The 16,412-nt window shown below is 32.8% G+C and overlaps 1 protein-coding gene across 3 annotated transcripts in view; it reads left to right on the forward strand.

Annotated features, from left to right (window-relative positions):
- Positions 1-15,266, forward strand: part of MTA1 (metastasis associated 1) — a 732,036-nt gene extending 716,770 nt beyond the window's left edge. For 2 of the 3 annotated variants that reach the window (XM_053697863.1, XM_053697862.1), the window contains 3 exons: positions 4,093-4,124; positions 9,911-10,062; positions 11,571-15,266. In XM_053697863.1, coding sequence (XP_053553838.1) covers positions 4,093-4,124; positions 9,911-10,062; positions 11,571-11,712 — 326 coding nt within the window. In that variant the 3' untranslated portion in view covers positions 11,713-15,266. The remainder of the gene's footprint in view (positions 1-4,092; positions 4,125-9,910; positions 10,063-11,570) is intronic. The other variant, XM_053697866.1, reaches the window with a different exon arrangement.
- The last annotated feature ends 1,146 nt before the right edge of the window (positions 15,267-16,412 follow it).

Consider the following 16,412-nt stretch of genomic DNA (forward strand, 5'->3'; position numbering starts at 1 on the left):
TTTTCTGAGATTGTGGATTTGGGGTATTAATGAGTTGCAATTATGACAAATCACAGCTTGAACTATCTTGCTTTGCATGTAATGAGTCTATCTGATATATTAGTTTCACCTTTTAGGTTGCATTAGTGAAGAAAATGAACTTTTTTGTTTCACCTATATGTGATTAACTATCATTAAAAAAAGGTTAGTTACCTGACAAAATAGAGGAGGCACCTAACCCCTACTTAACAACCCCTTCCTACTTAAAGGGACATTATACACTCATTTTTTCTTTGCATAAATGTTTTGTAGATGATCTATTTATATAGCCCATAAAGTGGGGTTTTTTATTCAAAAAAATGTATAGCTTTGCTTATTTTTAAATAACATTGCTCTGATTTTCAGACTCCTAACCAAGCCCCAAAGTTTTATGAGAATACCGTCAGCTACCTACTCCAGCTTGCTCCTGTTTGTGTAAAGGGTCTTTTCATATGCAAAAGAAGGGGGAGGGGGGAGTGTCTTGTTTGCCACTTGCAGTGGGCTTTCCAACTACCTTTTCAACAGAGCTAGGTTGAAAGCTTCTAAGTAAGTTTTTAAACAGTGTCTGTTACATGCAGTTATACGAAAATGAGTGTATACTGTCCCTTTAATGCCCCTCTTCTAGTCTGCTTTAACGACCCTTTAAATCATACTCTCCCTCAGCATATTCACATCCCTACAGTCAATATCACTTTTTGCGCCCATCTCCCCTTCCCTTTACTCACCATATTACTTTACATGGTTTGATTTTGGTGTTGCAATCAGTTCAAGTAATTTCATCCAACAATTAAAAATTTGCAGGTGAAATCTACTTACTATCATTTGGATTCCATGTTGGCATCAATATAAGTAATACAAGGTTATTATCTACTTATGGAATCTCGACCTGTTTGTATAATTTGAAACATATAACAAAGTTTATTGTTAGCAACAGATATGTTTATCATTTCAGTCTCTTTGTAACACTGAATATATTAATAAAAAACTTTTAATTACTGAAAAAATAGGCATTCATGTCTTTTCATTTATGCCTTTAGTAAATTTAGTTTCCATTTGCTTAGTATGTATAATTTTATGCTTATGTCTTTGGTATATTGCACATTCTTATTTAAACTGAATGGAATGAGCGTTATTATTCATACTGTGTCTTATGCCTCTTCACATGCCAATGTGACTTTAAGCTCTCATATAATTCTACTAATAGTCTTGTGAGCATTATGTCAGATGGCTAATGATGTTGGGGAAAAATGCACTCAAAACTCTAATACTGTAAACAGACACAGGTATAAGTGCATGCCAAGGGTTTAGAAAGTAACTCAATGATGAAATGGTTTCTTCCTCAACAATTATAATTGTGTAAATACATAAAAGTATCAGTGTTAAAGGGACACTGAACCCAATTTTTTCTTTTGTGATTCAGATAGAGCACACAATTTTAAGCAACTTTCTAATTTACTCCTATTATCAATTTTTCTTCGTTCTCTTGCTATCTTTATTTGAAAACGAAGGCATCTAAGCTTTTTTTTTATTCAGAACTCCGGACAGCACTTTTTTATTGGTGGATGAATGTATCCACCAATCAGCAAGGACAACCCAGGTTGTTCACCAAAAATGGGCCAGCATATAAACTTACATTCTTGCATTTCAAATAAAGATAGCAAGAGAATGAATAAAATGTGATAATAGGAGTAAATTAGAAAGTTGCTTAAAATTTCATGCTCTATCTGAATCACAAAAGAAAAAATTTGGGTTCAGTGTCCCTTTAAAAATACAAATTTATTGCTAATATATTTCTAAATAATCTATAAAGACCAAAGTTTATTAACTACATATAATTTATAAAAGGTAGAATATAATGTAGGTTTTTAACTCTATTACATTTTGCAATGTGAAAAGATTAAAAAAAAATCAGATTATATGTGATATATTGATGGGGGGGTTTCAATCTCAAACGGTATCAGTCTTTTTTGGGTTGATTTAATTTTTGTCACTCCTCTCAATTCACTTGGAATTCGAGGAACTTTATTTGTGAGAAAACAGCCTCCATTTCAGATACCATTTGCTAATGATTTGGTACAGAAATTGGGGGGGAAAAACAGTTTACAGACATTGAAAAAGCAGATAAAATAATAAATATGATTTTCTCATTATTATACTTAAACAATTTATGAAGAATTTAACTTTATGTTTTCCCAACTTGTAAGCACATATACACTTTCTAAATCTTAGCAAATCAACATCATATGATATAAGCAGGTGATTTTTTTGGTGAATCTATATAACTATAACACAAGACCAGTATACTAAGAATGTATAGACATTGTAAAGGCAAGAATCAGTGTAATCCCTATATAGTCATGTGGCGGTGGTTAATTAATAAATGTACTAGATGGCAAAAGCAACAGATAAAATATAACTTGCTATATGTGTATTTTTTCTCCTGCCCTTGCTTAGCCTGTATTTTTTTCTTTCTGCATTAATTTGCTCTCATCATACAAATGTATAGTGTTTTATATGTAAATGTATTTGTCTAAACAAAATGCATGTGCTTCATATATTTACACACTATGCTTACATTTGTGTTATATGCACAAAAGCCCATTATTATTCTGAGAAGGCTATCCAATTACTTCTAACACTATTGTAAACTCTTGTGACCGGATTTAATAAAGTAATGGCAGAACCAGAAATGTTTCTCTTAATGGAGAAAACGATTACATTAGTGATTATAGCGCTATATATTATTGTTACAAAATAGCAGCTGTTTTCCAGACATGGGTCAGCAATTGGATTTAAAACCACTTATTGTAATATTAAAGCTTCTGTTTTGGCTGTAAACTCCCCAACTCCATTTTTCTTTTCTATTTGGGGAAGTAGTTGTATGAAGACCAGTACCAGACAGCCCCTGAGAAGGATGCATTACATACATTTGAACTTGTCCTAAATTAATGAACTAAACAAACTAATGAACTAATAAAAAATGTGTTCTTTTAATTTATTTAGGTTCTCCTATCAAATGGAGAATCTTAATGAATTAACCAATTTTGTATTAGTTGCTTTCTTTAGTAAATTAATGAAATATGTTTAATTAATGAACACATTTCAGACAGAATTTGTTGTACATGTCTAATACAGAGTGCATAGGGTGACATTACAAAAAAAACAGCACGTTCCAGAGATGGCATATAGACTGAGCAGATTTACACTAATAATAATATACATATTTTAGTTATATGTCTTGGTGCTCTGTAAACAAAGCACACTTGTATCGGTTATGTACAGGTTTGTCTACAAGGCATTTCAATGTAAACGCACTTGGCTGGCTTTTGTATTTTTCATGTTATGTGCATATTTGTTTTGTATATTGCAGTTAAATTGAATATTTTTTATGTCTATTATAAATCAGGGGTTTGACACTGGCCAATTACAATGTTCCATCTGTAATGCTGAGAAATTTAGCTTTTGGTGCAAGAGTTAAGTGACTAGAATTTTAAGAAATGGAATGTTTGATTAGCTGGGCCTGTTTTCATTGATGCAATAACCCAGCCTCCCTGCAATCAGAACAGCTCTTTGGAATGTTCCATCTATTCACACAAATTTCAAGGGAAGCTCCTGTTTACATTTTAATTTTTGGGTCCATTTTTTTTTTATTTCTGATTTATTTTTCCTTTATACTCAGACCCTGATTTATAATAAATTATTGTGTTAGTGTAATTTCCATCATTGTGATAACAAAAACATCTGCACTACCAGTTCTTCACTACACATTGTATGAAACTGTCTCTCTTAGCATAATACAGAAGCTTGACGTTTTGAATAATGCACAATTTTAATTTATAATGAATGTCAAATTAAGAAATCTTCCAATTTCACAAATTAAAAATAAATTTAAGTAGTTAACTGTGCAGTGAAATATTATTTATCCTGCTTCTGTTTTTCAGGCATAACTTTTAATAAATTTGTTGAAATAGGCAGGAGTTATGGATTTTTTTTTTTCTCATGCAATATTTTTATTTTTGTCTTGGTACGAAAGAATGGTGTCTTACCAGATCTATTCTCTTTCATGTTTGTTAGGTATTCCTAACCACGGACAAACCAGACAAATGGTAAGAGAATGTTTTTTTTTAAAGTGCAAACCAAGAAAAAAAAATAATTATAAAACCTGTTAATTGATTTAGCTTTAAACCCTTCAGTGCTAAATGTAATCATTGCAGTGCTATATATAGTTCGAAAAGCTGTAGTTAAAGTTTATTTCTTTTATAAATGTAGATTATAAATCAGGGATATGAGATTGATCAACAAAAAAATGATCCGTGCAGCAACATTCATACATTCTATTTTTTTCTCATCAAATGGAACATTCAAAAAGCAATCACTCTTGATTGACTGTGGCTGGTGTCCTGAATCTTATGCACCAGTCTGTCTTGGAGTGCTACATTCTTCCGCATTCTATGGGGGAGTCTGGTGTCAAACATGCAACTTTTTATAAACTGAAACCCTGATTTATAATAAAATATAATGTTAGTGGGGAATGCTGAATAAATGATAACAAAATGCTATTTACTATAACTATAATGAAGAAATTATTCTTAAAATGCACTCTATTATCTCCTAGATCTAATTGTTAATGTACTACGTTTGCCTCATGAAATTTTAATTTTGACATGTTTGTAAGTAATTACATATTTTTTTTATTGCACTTAGATTCCTAACTGAGATGGAAATAATTTTAGCCAGAAGTCAACATTTTCCACATAAATTATTTAAGAATAAGATTGCTGACAATTCTTCTGAATGGGTTGACTGCTCAGTAGCACATTGAGGTTTATTGACACGCTTTGCTTTAGGATCATTCCCTTATTGTATTAGCAACAGCTGAATTCTAGCTTAAATTAGTATAACATAACCCTCCAGCAGCAACTCTTAATTATCTATGCACTAAAGTTAAAATGGTTTTCAACACAAAGAAAAAAACATCTTTACTTCAGTAGCTTTCCTTTGAAAAAATGTGTAATGACATGAAATAGTTTCAGAACAAAGATCTGGCACCTTGTAATTATAGCATGAGGTTTTGGAATGGTCATAATAATTGCAGCTATTCATGTATATGGAATACAAATAAAAGGTTACCCTGGCAACAATAAAAGTAAACAGATTTTAAAAAAATAAGGGTCTGAGAAGAATATAATGCAATAGCACAAGATAATGCTGCATTAAGAAATTGCTATTGTGCAAATTACAATGTTTATGGTAATAATTTTACAGGACCCAGACAGAGTATGTACAGTTGCTACAAAAGAGTTAAAATAATTCTGATTAAAATGACCTATTCATTCAAACCTTTGTTTGCTAAGCCTTTTTTTTTAAATAAATATGTAGCTGTTCTGATGCAGATTGGAACGTGAAGTGAATGCATTGTTTAAAAAATACCATAAAAATGTCTGGGTTGCCTTGGAAACTAACATTTTCCGCAGTGGCTCTGAATGATGCTTGTCACATCTGAATTTTCAAAAGAGCGTATTAATGATGATTTCTCTCTGTGTCAGATTATCTTTTTAAAGGCATACCACATCTAAAATATCACTAAAATATATGCATTTTTATTAGTATGATAAATAAATATTTAGTTTCCCATATAATGAGCACTTTCATTATTGGAGACACTAAATACAAATATTATTGTCATCAATCCAATAAACTGGTTAATCAAAATGATTATATATGCCATTTAACCTTGCAAAAATCTAATGCAGGTAATGTGGGAGTCTGAAGGATTTTTTGTATATAAATTGTTCATAATGTCACTTTTCTTCTTAAAATGTCAACTGATACTCTCAAAGAAAAAAGCAGCAACATGTAGTGAAGTACAGCAGCACTTAGAAATGATTCCTATATAATGGTATTGTACTTACACTTTACAAGCTGTACCCCAAGTATAATAGCATGGATCAAATCCACCAGTGGCTTCCAGATCTTGTAAATATGCAACAAGCAGCTTTGGTCTGTATAACACTTGAATTAATAAAACAATGAAATATTAATGTTAAAAGATATAGGAATTTTTTGCAATTGGTCGTTTATGCCTTTGTTATTTTTTCACTTCCTAATTTCTAAATATTTTAATATTTAACTGTTTTAATAAATTAACTGTTACAGAGACCAAAGTCAACGTTCAAGGATATTTGAAAAAGCTGAAATAGTCAGAAAAATGTGTTAGATTGACAAGGCAGATGCCAGATAAGGAGCGTGAACTTTCACTTGTAATAGTTGTAACACCTCTGTGCAGATAGTAGGTTTATATACTGGTGCTGTATACATTATCTAGCCGGGATTCTTTGTACTTGGTCCTTTTTGACCTTTGTGACTTTGTACTGCCTAATACATATATATTTTAATATTTTATTGTTTTAATAAATTGAGTGTTATACAGACCAAAGCCACTTGTTGAATATTTAAGAGATCCAGAGACCACTCATATATTTGATACATGCTTTTATACTAAGATTTGGGTTAATAATACCATTATTTAGGAAGTTTCCATAACTAATGATTTACATACCAATTTTTTGCTGCTTTTGTTTCTTTTGAGGAATAACCATTGACATATTTTAAGAAGAAAAGTGATACTGTGAATATTTTATATATTCCAAGATCTTTCAGACTCCTACATTACCTGCTTGAGAATTTTGCAGGGTCAAATTAATGTATATGTCTCCTTTTGGGTGGCCAATGTTTTTTATTTAACACATTTTATTGGTTTGCTTTCTTGTAATTTTTTTATATTTTTTATACATTAATTGAGGTTTGTCCTCAACTTTATCTGTTCATTATAATTTGCTTGTTTAGCGATTCAGCTTTAAAGTGGCTTTATATAACCAAAACAAATACATTTTAAAACATTTTTACAAGACAAAACTACAGGCGCCCCTAGTGCTACATTTTAACACATGAAATTGGGTGGGGGGGGGGTGCACTAGCAACCTGTTTTGACATAAAGGGACATTTTAGTCAACTTCTTTGTTAATCTAAAGAAGACCATTTGAAAGTATAAGTTTTGTGCTATGTTATTTTTTTGTTTGTTTTTAATCAGATTCCTGTCCTAAATAAACCAAAGTGTTTGTGTCACTAGGGAAGGAAAAACAAACCTTAGGGCCCCTGGTCAAAAAAGGGTCTGCTTCACCAAACCTGGCTATTCAAAGATGCCCAAAACTAGTAAAGATCTCCTGTGCACATGTGAGCAATATCAGTGCAGCTATATTGAAATCTCACAGCAACCATGTTTGAATAGTCACTATGAGACAATGATGTGAAATGTAACCTTGAGTTTCTATTCCTCATCAACAAATTGAACAGCCTGCTCTGCCACCCCCCCCCCCCCCAACAACCCAGGCCCTCAGACAGTTTGCCCTTGTTATCACGCTTGTATAGTAATGCCTCTCTCCATTAGTAAAGCAGAGGCAATTTTCAACAAGTGATGGTTTGCAGGGAGTTAAAAAAAAAAATCAACAATTTAAATAGCCTTTACTTTTTATTCAGGCAAAACATATCTTTAGATTGCTTTAAATTTTGTGTGAAGCTAAAAAGTTCCCCTAAAACGCAGGTAATAGCCATCTGATATGTTTGTCTTCCTAAACACCCCCTGGTATTACTGGAACCTTGGCATCAGCTAGGGGGTTGAAGTAGACAGACAAAAAAATAAAAATAAAACTTTTCGGTCCAATACCTTTTAAATTCTTGAGCTTACTGTGTGCTGTCTGCTATATAACATACTAACTCCACTTATCTAATAATCTGACATCCTTCACACAAGTATTACCTCAAATCATGCCAACACAAGCATAAGGATCAGTACATGTCTACATTTTAGTACATCAAAATCACCAGCTGTATCATATTCCATCTTCTACTATCTAACACACTGGGAGTCACAGCTGTTGCAAATTACATTTTTACTTTTATAGTTTATATAGTTCCACATTTTTCTGAATCTATCCTCAATTTTGCTTTTTCATATGTTGGCAGACCTTACAATTTCCACAATCTAGTTATCCTCCAAAAGTTGTGATTTCATTAAATTTCTTTTAAAATGACTACAAACTAATAGATCTTTTAAGTTTGCTTCCGTCTATCAGTAAATTTGTGATGTCTTGGCAGAAGTGGGTTCAAGTTCTCATCTGTTAGCAGAATATGCCAGTGTTTATAATATAGGTTGAGATAAACCACATTACATTCTCATTTCTTTGTTTTTTTTAATTGCAACAACTCTTCCCTCTGATAATTTCAGGCTTTATGAATTTTTGAAAATATATCACTAAGTCAACAGTCTAGACTTGAGTTATTCTGCTGCTACTTTAAAAGATTCAATTATAGTACAATTTCTTCTGAGTCTTACTCACCGACTATCATTGGACAATCTGCACTTGTAGCATACAATTTGTTATTCTTTGCAGTCATTTTACAATATAAATCTGTTAATATTGAATGATAATACACAGAATGAGAAGTACTCATTCAGTAATGAATAGCAGCTCAGTAGCTTGTTCTATGACGAGTTATCACCCGGGAGCGTCCTCATTTAGCCCAATTGTGCTTTTCACAGAGGAGAGCTTCCCTAAAGTATATATATCAGTCTGATCTGCCTTAAAGGTCGGTCCAGCCCTGACATACCAGACAGTCCTTCTCTGAATGAGTAACATGACAAACACAGATGATCATTTAGGCCTTCTGTGGGCTTCATCATTGAGGTGCATCCATATCTCCTAAGCACATTATTCAGGGAGTCAACATCTGGTTTTCCCCATCACCCTTAGGAAGACTTTCCATGGGGTCATAATACAAATACAGTGAGAAGTGCTCAACCAGGAATAAACAACAGATCAATAGCTTATTCTATGGTATGTTACCACCTGGGAGCAGTATCTTTTAGTCTAATTTTGCTTTTAACAGAAGAGAACTTTCCTAAAGTATATCAGTCTGATCAAGTCTAAAAATGTCAGTCCAGCCCCAAAATACCAGGCAATCTCTTTACATTCTTATGGATTTTTGGCAATAGGTAAAAGTTTGCAATTTTTGAGGATTGAGTCTGTACTATCAAAAAAAAGTTATTCTGTTGTTAGTCTTTTGCACCCATATCATAGCCTTCATTAATTAAGTTGTATTTGTTAAGAAAAGTTTCTGTAAGATCATTGAAAGTTGTCTATAGTATTTTTTACATTTCATAACTGATGTGAGCAGGATTAGATGGGTGAAGTTAGTACTGCAAATAGAAAATGACACACAGTTTGTTCAAGATTTTTATTTTTTTTTGCTTTGAAAAAGGCCAGTTTTCAGTCCAACACGCTGTTGCTCTTTATTACTAATTGTTACTTTTTTGTCTGTCTACAACATGAAGTGCCCAAATTGCTTAAAGTTTCTCTCTTTGAATTTTTTTTTGCATATTTTCAGTATAACTTAATAGGCAGAGTTCTGTGCGCGCTCTCTCTTGGCAATTTTTTCTCCAAGGAGTTTTGTGCTGATGCAGCTAATCATAGGCAATTGAGTACACATTCTCCAAACTTTTTGTTGCCCTATGAGTAGAGAATACAGCTTTATTGCATACGCATTTTAATATAGGTTCACAGAAGTTTTCAGTATTATACTTTCGTATAGCTCTTTTTGAAGTGGAATATAATTTGTATATCACATGTATGTTTTAATTTTCTCACAAATATCTATCATCTGAACTATAATTATTTAAACAGGTTACAATTTATTAATACTTAGTCATTTAAGATGTTGAAATTCAAAACAAAATTCAAATTATTTTATTATTTCAACTAGTAATAGAAATAGTAATAAATACATTATCTCTAGAGACATTTTTGAGAAATCTGTCTCCATTTTTCTTTCCTAGGGACCAAACCGAAACTTACTGCTCAATGGGAAATCTTACCCTGCAAAAGTCAGGTTAATCCGAGGTGGGTGCATGCCTCCGGTGAAGAGGAGACGGATGAACTGGATTGATGCTCCCGATGATGTTTTTTATATGGCTACTGAGGAAACAAGGTACAACCTGTGTAAAATGTGTGCATTTGATATGCTTTTAATACACCCATCAAGATAGTAGTACTTGTAAGCAAATTCCCTTTCTGTGCTTGATTGTAACCCCTAAAGTGTCAAACGTGTAATGTTATGGGTAAATACATTGCATAATTACATGTTGTATGAAAACAGCTAAACAGCTACGAAAATAGCTTTTTAATTCTGATAGTGAAATGATGGTAGATAACAAATAGCAGCATCATGAGAGTCAACAAACATGGCTCCCGTACTTGAGCTATTATAACAATACAAATTGGCTTGTACAGAGCAGCAATCCAACGAGAATATAGCTAATAGCTTTACACAACCTTACGTTTTCAAAATGTGTGCAGCTTATCAGACTCATTTCATTGTGGCATACTTAGGTATAGAAATACACTCTCACAAAAAGTCTTGATAAAGTATGCTCAGTCAGCAGACCTCGAGTCAGAGGTGTTTTTGCACTTTCAGTTGGACATTTTACTTTCTCTAGCCTTGTTTTGGCTATTGTTCTGCGTTGAAGATTATTTTAAATAGAGAATTCTACTGGATCTCAGATGGTCACGGTACCAAAGCCAAGCCGGGAATACACTGATATGCTTGTTTTTATCTATTTCTAGTAAGTGCATATGAATGCGAATGAGGATTGCTCAATACATTTTTCTACTACCTTGAATCTGGGTCACGCTTGTGTTCTGCTTCCATAGATAGAAATCCTTACCTGGCACTTTTCATCATATTTTCCTTGTAATATTTCACTGCGGCCCTTTATCTGCCATTTCTATGACACTTTTTCACAGTGTTCTATACTTTTACCTGGCATTTTCCCTGTGACACACTTTATATTAGTGTTTCTCAAATCAAGTCCTCTAATGTCACTTACCTGCCAGTTTTTAAGGATTTCCCTACCTGAGTACAGGTGAGTCATTCACAGTGAGTGAGCTGCTGATCAGCCCCGGCAGGTAATTAGAATGTGGCCTGTTAGGGAGCATGAGGTTAGAAAAGGCAAACACTGATTTCTGTGATACATTAATGGCACTTGAGCTCTATAAGGGCAAAAAGGAAAAAAAGGGCAAGTGCAGGAATAACCTTTGTCAATGCACCAGGTACCCCCAGGGATACATGTACCACAGGCTGAGAAAGGGCTTCTATTATTACTTATAATAAGTTGCTGAGATACAAAAGAAGAATGTATGGTCAAATTCCTTGTTAGAGTGGATCAAGACTCTGTGTTTGCAAAGTAATAAAAACACAGGTGAAAAGGGTTTATATTGCTCCTTTTCTTTTCCTACAAATGTTAAAGGTAAAACTTTAAAGCAAATATTTATTCTTCATTTTTGCATCATGACAGTTATACAAGTGTTTTTAAGCACTTGTCATGTAAGTTGTTTCCTACCAAAGTATATATATATATTTTATTTAACCTTTATATGTATACACTTATCTTTGTCAGTACCATTATTTTTCTTATTGCTTGCTTTTTTGTTGCACAGAAAAGTCCGCAAGCTGTTGTCATCCTCTGAGACCAAAAGAGCCGCACGTCGTCCTTACAGACACATTATCATTCGACAAGCTCAGATGGGACAGCTCATCCGACAACCAGTAAACGATGAACCCATTGTCATAGAGGATTGAGAAGCCTATCAGGATGCAAAGTTTTCTCCTCTCAGAACTACCCTTCTTCGGAAGTTTTCTCCTTAAATCTTGACTTACTACAGTGTTGACCTTTGAAGACGAGAAAAAAAAAACTTTATGAAGATCTTTGCATCGAAATGTTTGTGCTTTGAAGAGGCATCAAACTCTAAAGACTAGTTTACCTTTTGGTTTATTTTTGTTAATCTATTCATTCCCTTTAGGTTGTAGACCAGTGGAATAACATTTTTTTTTCTACTTTTAATTTTGGTTGTTTTGTTAATCTGTTGTGAGCCAATAGGAAAGAAAGTATGTTTAACTTATTTAAGGGACATAAATTAGAATCTTTTAGAAATTTCTTAACATCAATGCAATTCTTATTAGGTTTCTTAAACTTTTTAAGCTAAAAAAAAGGCTCTCACTGCTAATGCCTTTTGTTTTGACTCACATTCATTTTATTTTTTTGTTTTTTGAAGGTGCCATTTTATTTTATATTGTTTTTGTAGAGAGAAATAAAAAATCTGTATCAATAGTACTGTGGAACTTTGCAGCAAGACCTAAATTCTTTTGTCGTCCCTGAAGACAGAAGGTGTAAAAAGGTTTTCTTTTTTTTATCATTTCTTGGCCTGGTAAGTAAAATAGATAAGGTTTTAACTCAGGACACATTTGTCACATTTGCAAGTTGCATGGACTATTTAGCCAGAATTTGTTCATCTCAACCTAATTTGGAGGCAAAAGTATTTTTTCTTTTTTAAATCTGTATTTTGCTCTTCTCTTTTGACTGCAGTAGAAAAACATAGTGGCAAATAAATAAAAGGCAAAATTAATGATATTTTTAAAAAGAAAGAAGAAAAACAAAATTTTCCTGAGAAAGAAATGAACCCCCTTAAATGTATTGGTTTTTCTGTTTTCTGTTCAAACAAACATTTTCTTCTCATTTCTAGTAACTAGGCACACTAGCCTTTTTAAAATTAATTGCAGTGGTTCCTAAGCAGTCTATGATTTCAAGATATCATAGATTGCAGTCTTTAAAGGGACAGTCAAAACCAGAATTTTTGTTGTATAAAAAGATAGATAATCCCTTTATTACCTATTCCCCAGTTTTGCATAACCAACAGAGTTATAATACTACACATTTTACCCCTTTAATTACCTTGTATCTAAGCCTCTGCAAACTGCCCCCTTATTTCAGTTCTTTTGACAGACTTGCATTTTAGCCAATCAGTGCTGACTCCTTGGTAACTTCAAGTGCATTAGCTCAATGTTATCTATATGATACATATGTACTAATGCCATCTAGTTGTGAAAAACTGTCACAATGCATTTAGATTAGAGGCGACCTTCAAGGTCTAAGAAATTAGCAAATGAGTCTACCTAAGGTTTAGTTTTCAACTAAGAATACCAAGAGAACAAAGCAAAATTGGTGATAAAAGTAAATTGGAAAGTTGTTTAAAATTGCATGCTGTATTTGGCTTGACTGTCCCTTTAAATTGCTGATCATTGTATTACACTGCCATATAAGCCTGGTCTATTAGACTTGTCAATAACATTTTTGGTGCCCCTTAATTCAGTGATTGCATCATAAATATTTTAGAAGTAGGTAAGATAAACAAATTAATCATCTACCAAACATAACCATTGTGAAGGTTATGTGAGCTTTTAATTTAAATTTGAGAACACTATAATTTTTTATTTCTCAGTATATTAAACGTTATTGCTGTTAATGCACTTTTTCAAACAGAGACACAGTTAAGAACCTTATCAAGAAAGAAAAGCAAATATAGCTATTTTAGATGTCATTTCATTTATTTTCTTAATATGTAGTTTTCAATCATAATGAAAGACTCACTGCCTTAGTAACATAATGAGCGATGGTTTTTATTTATAAGTTGGAATTATCCGTAATAATTTTACTTGCAAACATTCTGTTATTTTCTACTGTTTGCATGTGACATCATTATATACAAATGTTGTTTCCATTCTTATTGAACAAAAAAAAAAACATTTCTATGACTTTTCATTTAACCTACTGCTTATTGTTACTAAGATAAACCAATGTTTTTTTCGTTGTTTAATTTACATTTTAATTTATCTTTATACTAAATGTCTGTAAGGGATTATTCGCAAGGTGTTTCTTTCTGCCCCCATCGTCTCCAATGTTATATAATTAAAGGGACATAAAACCCATTTTTTTTTCTTTCATGATTCAGAAAGAGAATACAATTTTAAATACGTTTCCATTTCACTTCTATTATCTAATATGCTTCATTTTCTTGGTATCCTTTGTTGAAGAAGCAGCAATGCACTACTGGGAGCTAATTAACACATTGGGTGAGCCAATATCATGAGGCATATATTTGAAGCCACCAATCAGCAGTTTCTGAGCCTACCTTGGTATCCTTTTCAACAAATGATACGAAGAGAACAACATAAAGATAATAGAAGTTAATTGGAAAGTAGTTTAAAATCACCTGCTGTATCTGAATCCCGAAATAAAAAAATGGTTTCATTTCCCTTTAAGGAACAAATGGCTGATAATGGCTTTGCAATGTTATGAGACAACTTTGCACACATACTTCAAAGTAAAGTGAGACTTGTACTAGAAGCCAATCAATATAACATGGAGATTTCATTATATTTTGCTTCTTTAGTATTAGTTTTATGGACTCTTTGTTAAATTACTTAGCATATGTATAGAACTTCAGGATTTAAAGGGAAATGCTGATGTAAAAATGAAATTCCTTAATGTATTTGGGATCAAGCATTAGTGCAAATATAAAATGCTCCAACTGTTTCTTCTTACCTCCCACAAAGGGTTAAACACACAAAGTCCTGCAGCAGCCTTGTTAGTGAGCCAGTGCTGATCAAGATGTGGATTTTTATTGGCTGCATGTGTTTAACAACGCTCTCTTAGTACTCTTTATTGAAAAGCAGGAAAGTACACTCGGGAGCATGCACGTGTCTGTATGGCAGCAGTTTTGCAAGAATGTTATACATTTGGAAGACCGCTAGATGCCAGCATTTTTTCCTGCCATGTAGTACTCCAGACATGTTCACGCTACCTACCTAGGTATCTCTTCAACAAAGAAAACAATGAGGAGGAAGTAAATTTGATAGAAGTAAATAGAAACCTTTTTTAAATTGTATGCTCTTTCTGAATCATGAAAGTATAACTTTAGGTTTTGTGTCCCTTTAAAGGGACAGTAAACACCTTGTGATTACAAGGCATTTCTGTTGTGTTACCTATAGAATAGCACATCAGCCATGTGTAAACAAAGTAACACATTTCCAATAGCCAAACTCTACCCACACATTTGCCTTATTTAAAGGAGCCAATCCGGGCTTGAGTATGCAGAGAACAAGGCTGGCGACAGTTATATTGTTAGAGTAGAGTGCCGTGTTTTACAGCTATCTGTTAAAGCCAATTGTGGAAAGATTTGCAGCAGAGTTAGCCTTGTCAGCAGGATGAATTTCAAGTTCTGAGAAAATTATCAATTCTCAGAGCTAAATTACATGAAAAGGGAGGCAAAATAAATAATAAAAAATATATTGCAAAATTGTTTAATTATTCATAACTAAACATCTTAAAAATCTTAAGTTGTTTACTGCCTCTTTAATGCACCAGATAAGTTTCTGGTTAGCAAGACTGTGATTTACATCCTTTTTCATGAAGACCAATGCCCTCACCTTTGTTCGGAAACATACATATTTTAGAGATGTAATTCCACCTGGGTTGCCATTTTATGAAGTTTTAGCTATAAAAGGGATTACTTTATATTCTTTATTTAATATGAACATTTACTGTGTACTCTAATATTCTGCTGTCATTAGGGCTAAGTGGGCAAACTAGAGTGTAATGTGCTCAGTGCTTAACTAGTCTACGAATACAAAATTATTCAGCCTACACTGTTTACAACAGGAAAAAAACATCTAGGAATAGAAGCATTGCGAACAACCTCTGCAATAGAATGGCATGGCTGTCAACACATTGCTCTCAATGCTTTAAAGGGATAGGAATGTGCTTCGTTCTCTTGTTATTCCTTGTTGAAAAAGAATATGCACGTATCCTACACTAGTGGGAGCTAGCTGCTGATTGGTGCCTGCATGCATTTGTCTCTTGTGATTGGCTAACTAGATATGTTCATCTAGCTGCGTGTAGAGTAATGTTGTTCCTTCAGCAAAGGATATGAAGAGAAAGAAGCAAATTTGATAAAAGAAGTAAATTAGAATGTTGTTTAGAACTGTATGTTCTTTCCAAATTATGAAAGAGCATTTTGGGGTATCCTGTCCCTTTAATGCCTTCTATAAAAATAAGGCTTTTTGCTGATTTAAAAGTCAACTTGAAGGGGTTCAAAACCCATTCAAAAATTCAGTTTATTTATTTATCTCTTAATTTAGCCACTGCATTTTTTTACATCAGTATTACATAAACATTATAATCTTTTTTTTAAATACTTATTTTAACTTTGGATTTCATTACAATTATGCTGCTAATACTTTTCTATGTTGTCATTTTATTTTAAATTCAAGTACATAACTATTTATCAAAGTTGAATTTTATTGTCCCTCAAAACATTACAAATTTATGCAATACTTTAATAGTATAATCTTCTTTTAAAATAAGAAGACCACATTATAGAATATATATAATTTAATCTTTCAATTACCTTTTACATCAATTTTATTTAAATAACAAGCAATTC

Source organism: Bombina bombina, chromosome 1 (assembly GCF_027579735.1).
Source record: "Bombina bombina isolate aBomBom1 chromosome 1, aBomBom1.pri, whole genome shotgun sequence".
Classification (NCBI taxonomy): Eukaryota; Metazoa; Chordata; class Amphibia; order Anura; family Bombinatoridae; genus Bombina; species Bombina bombina.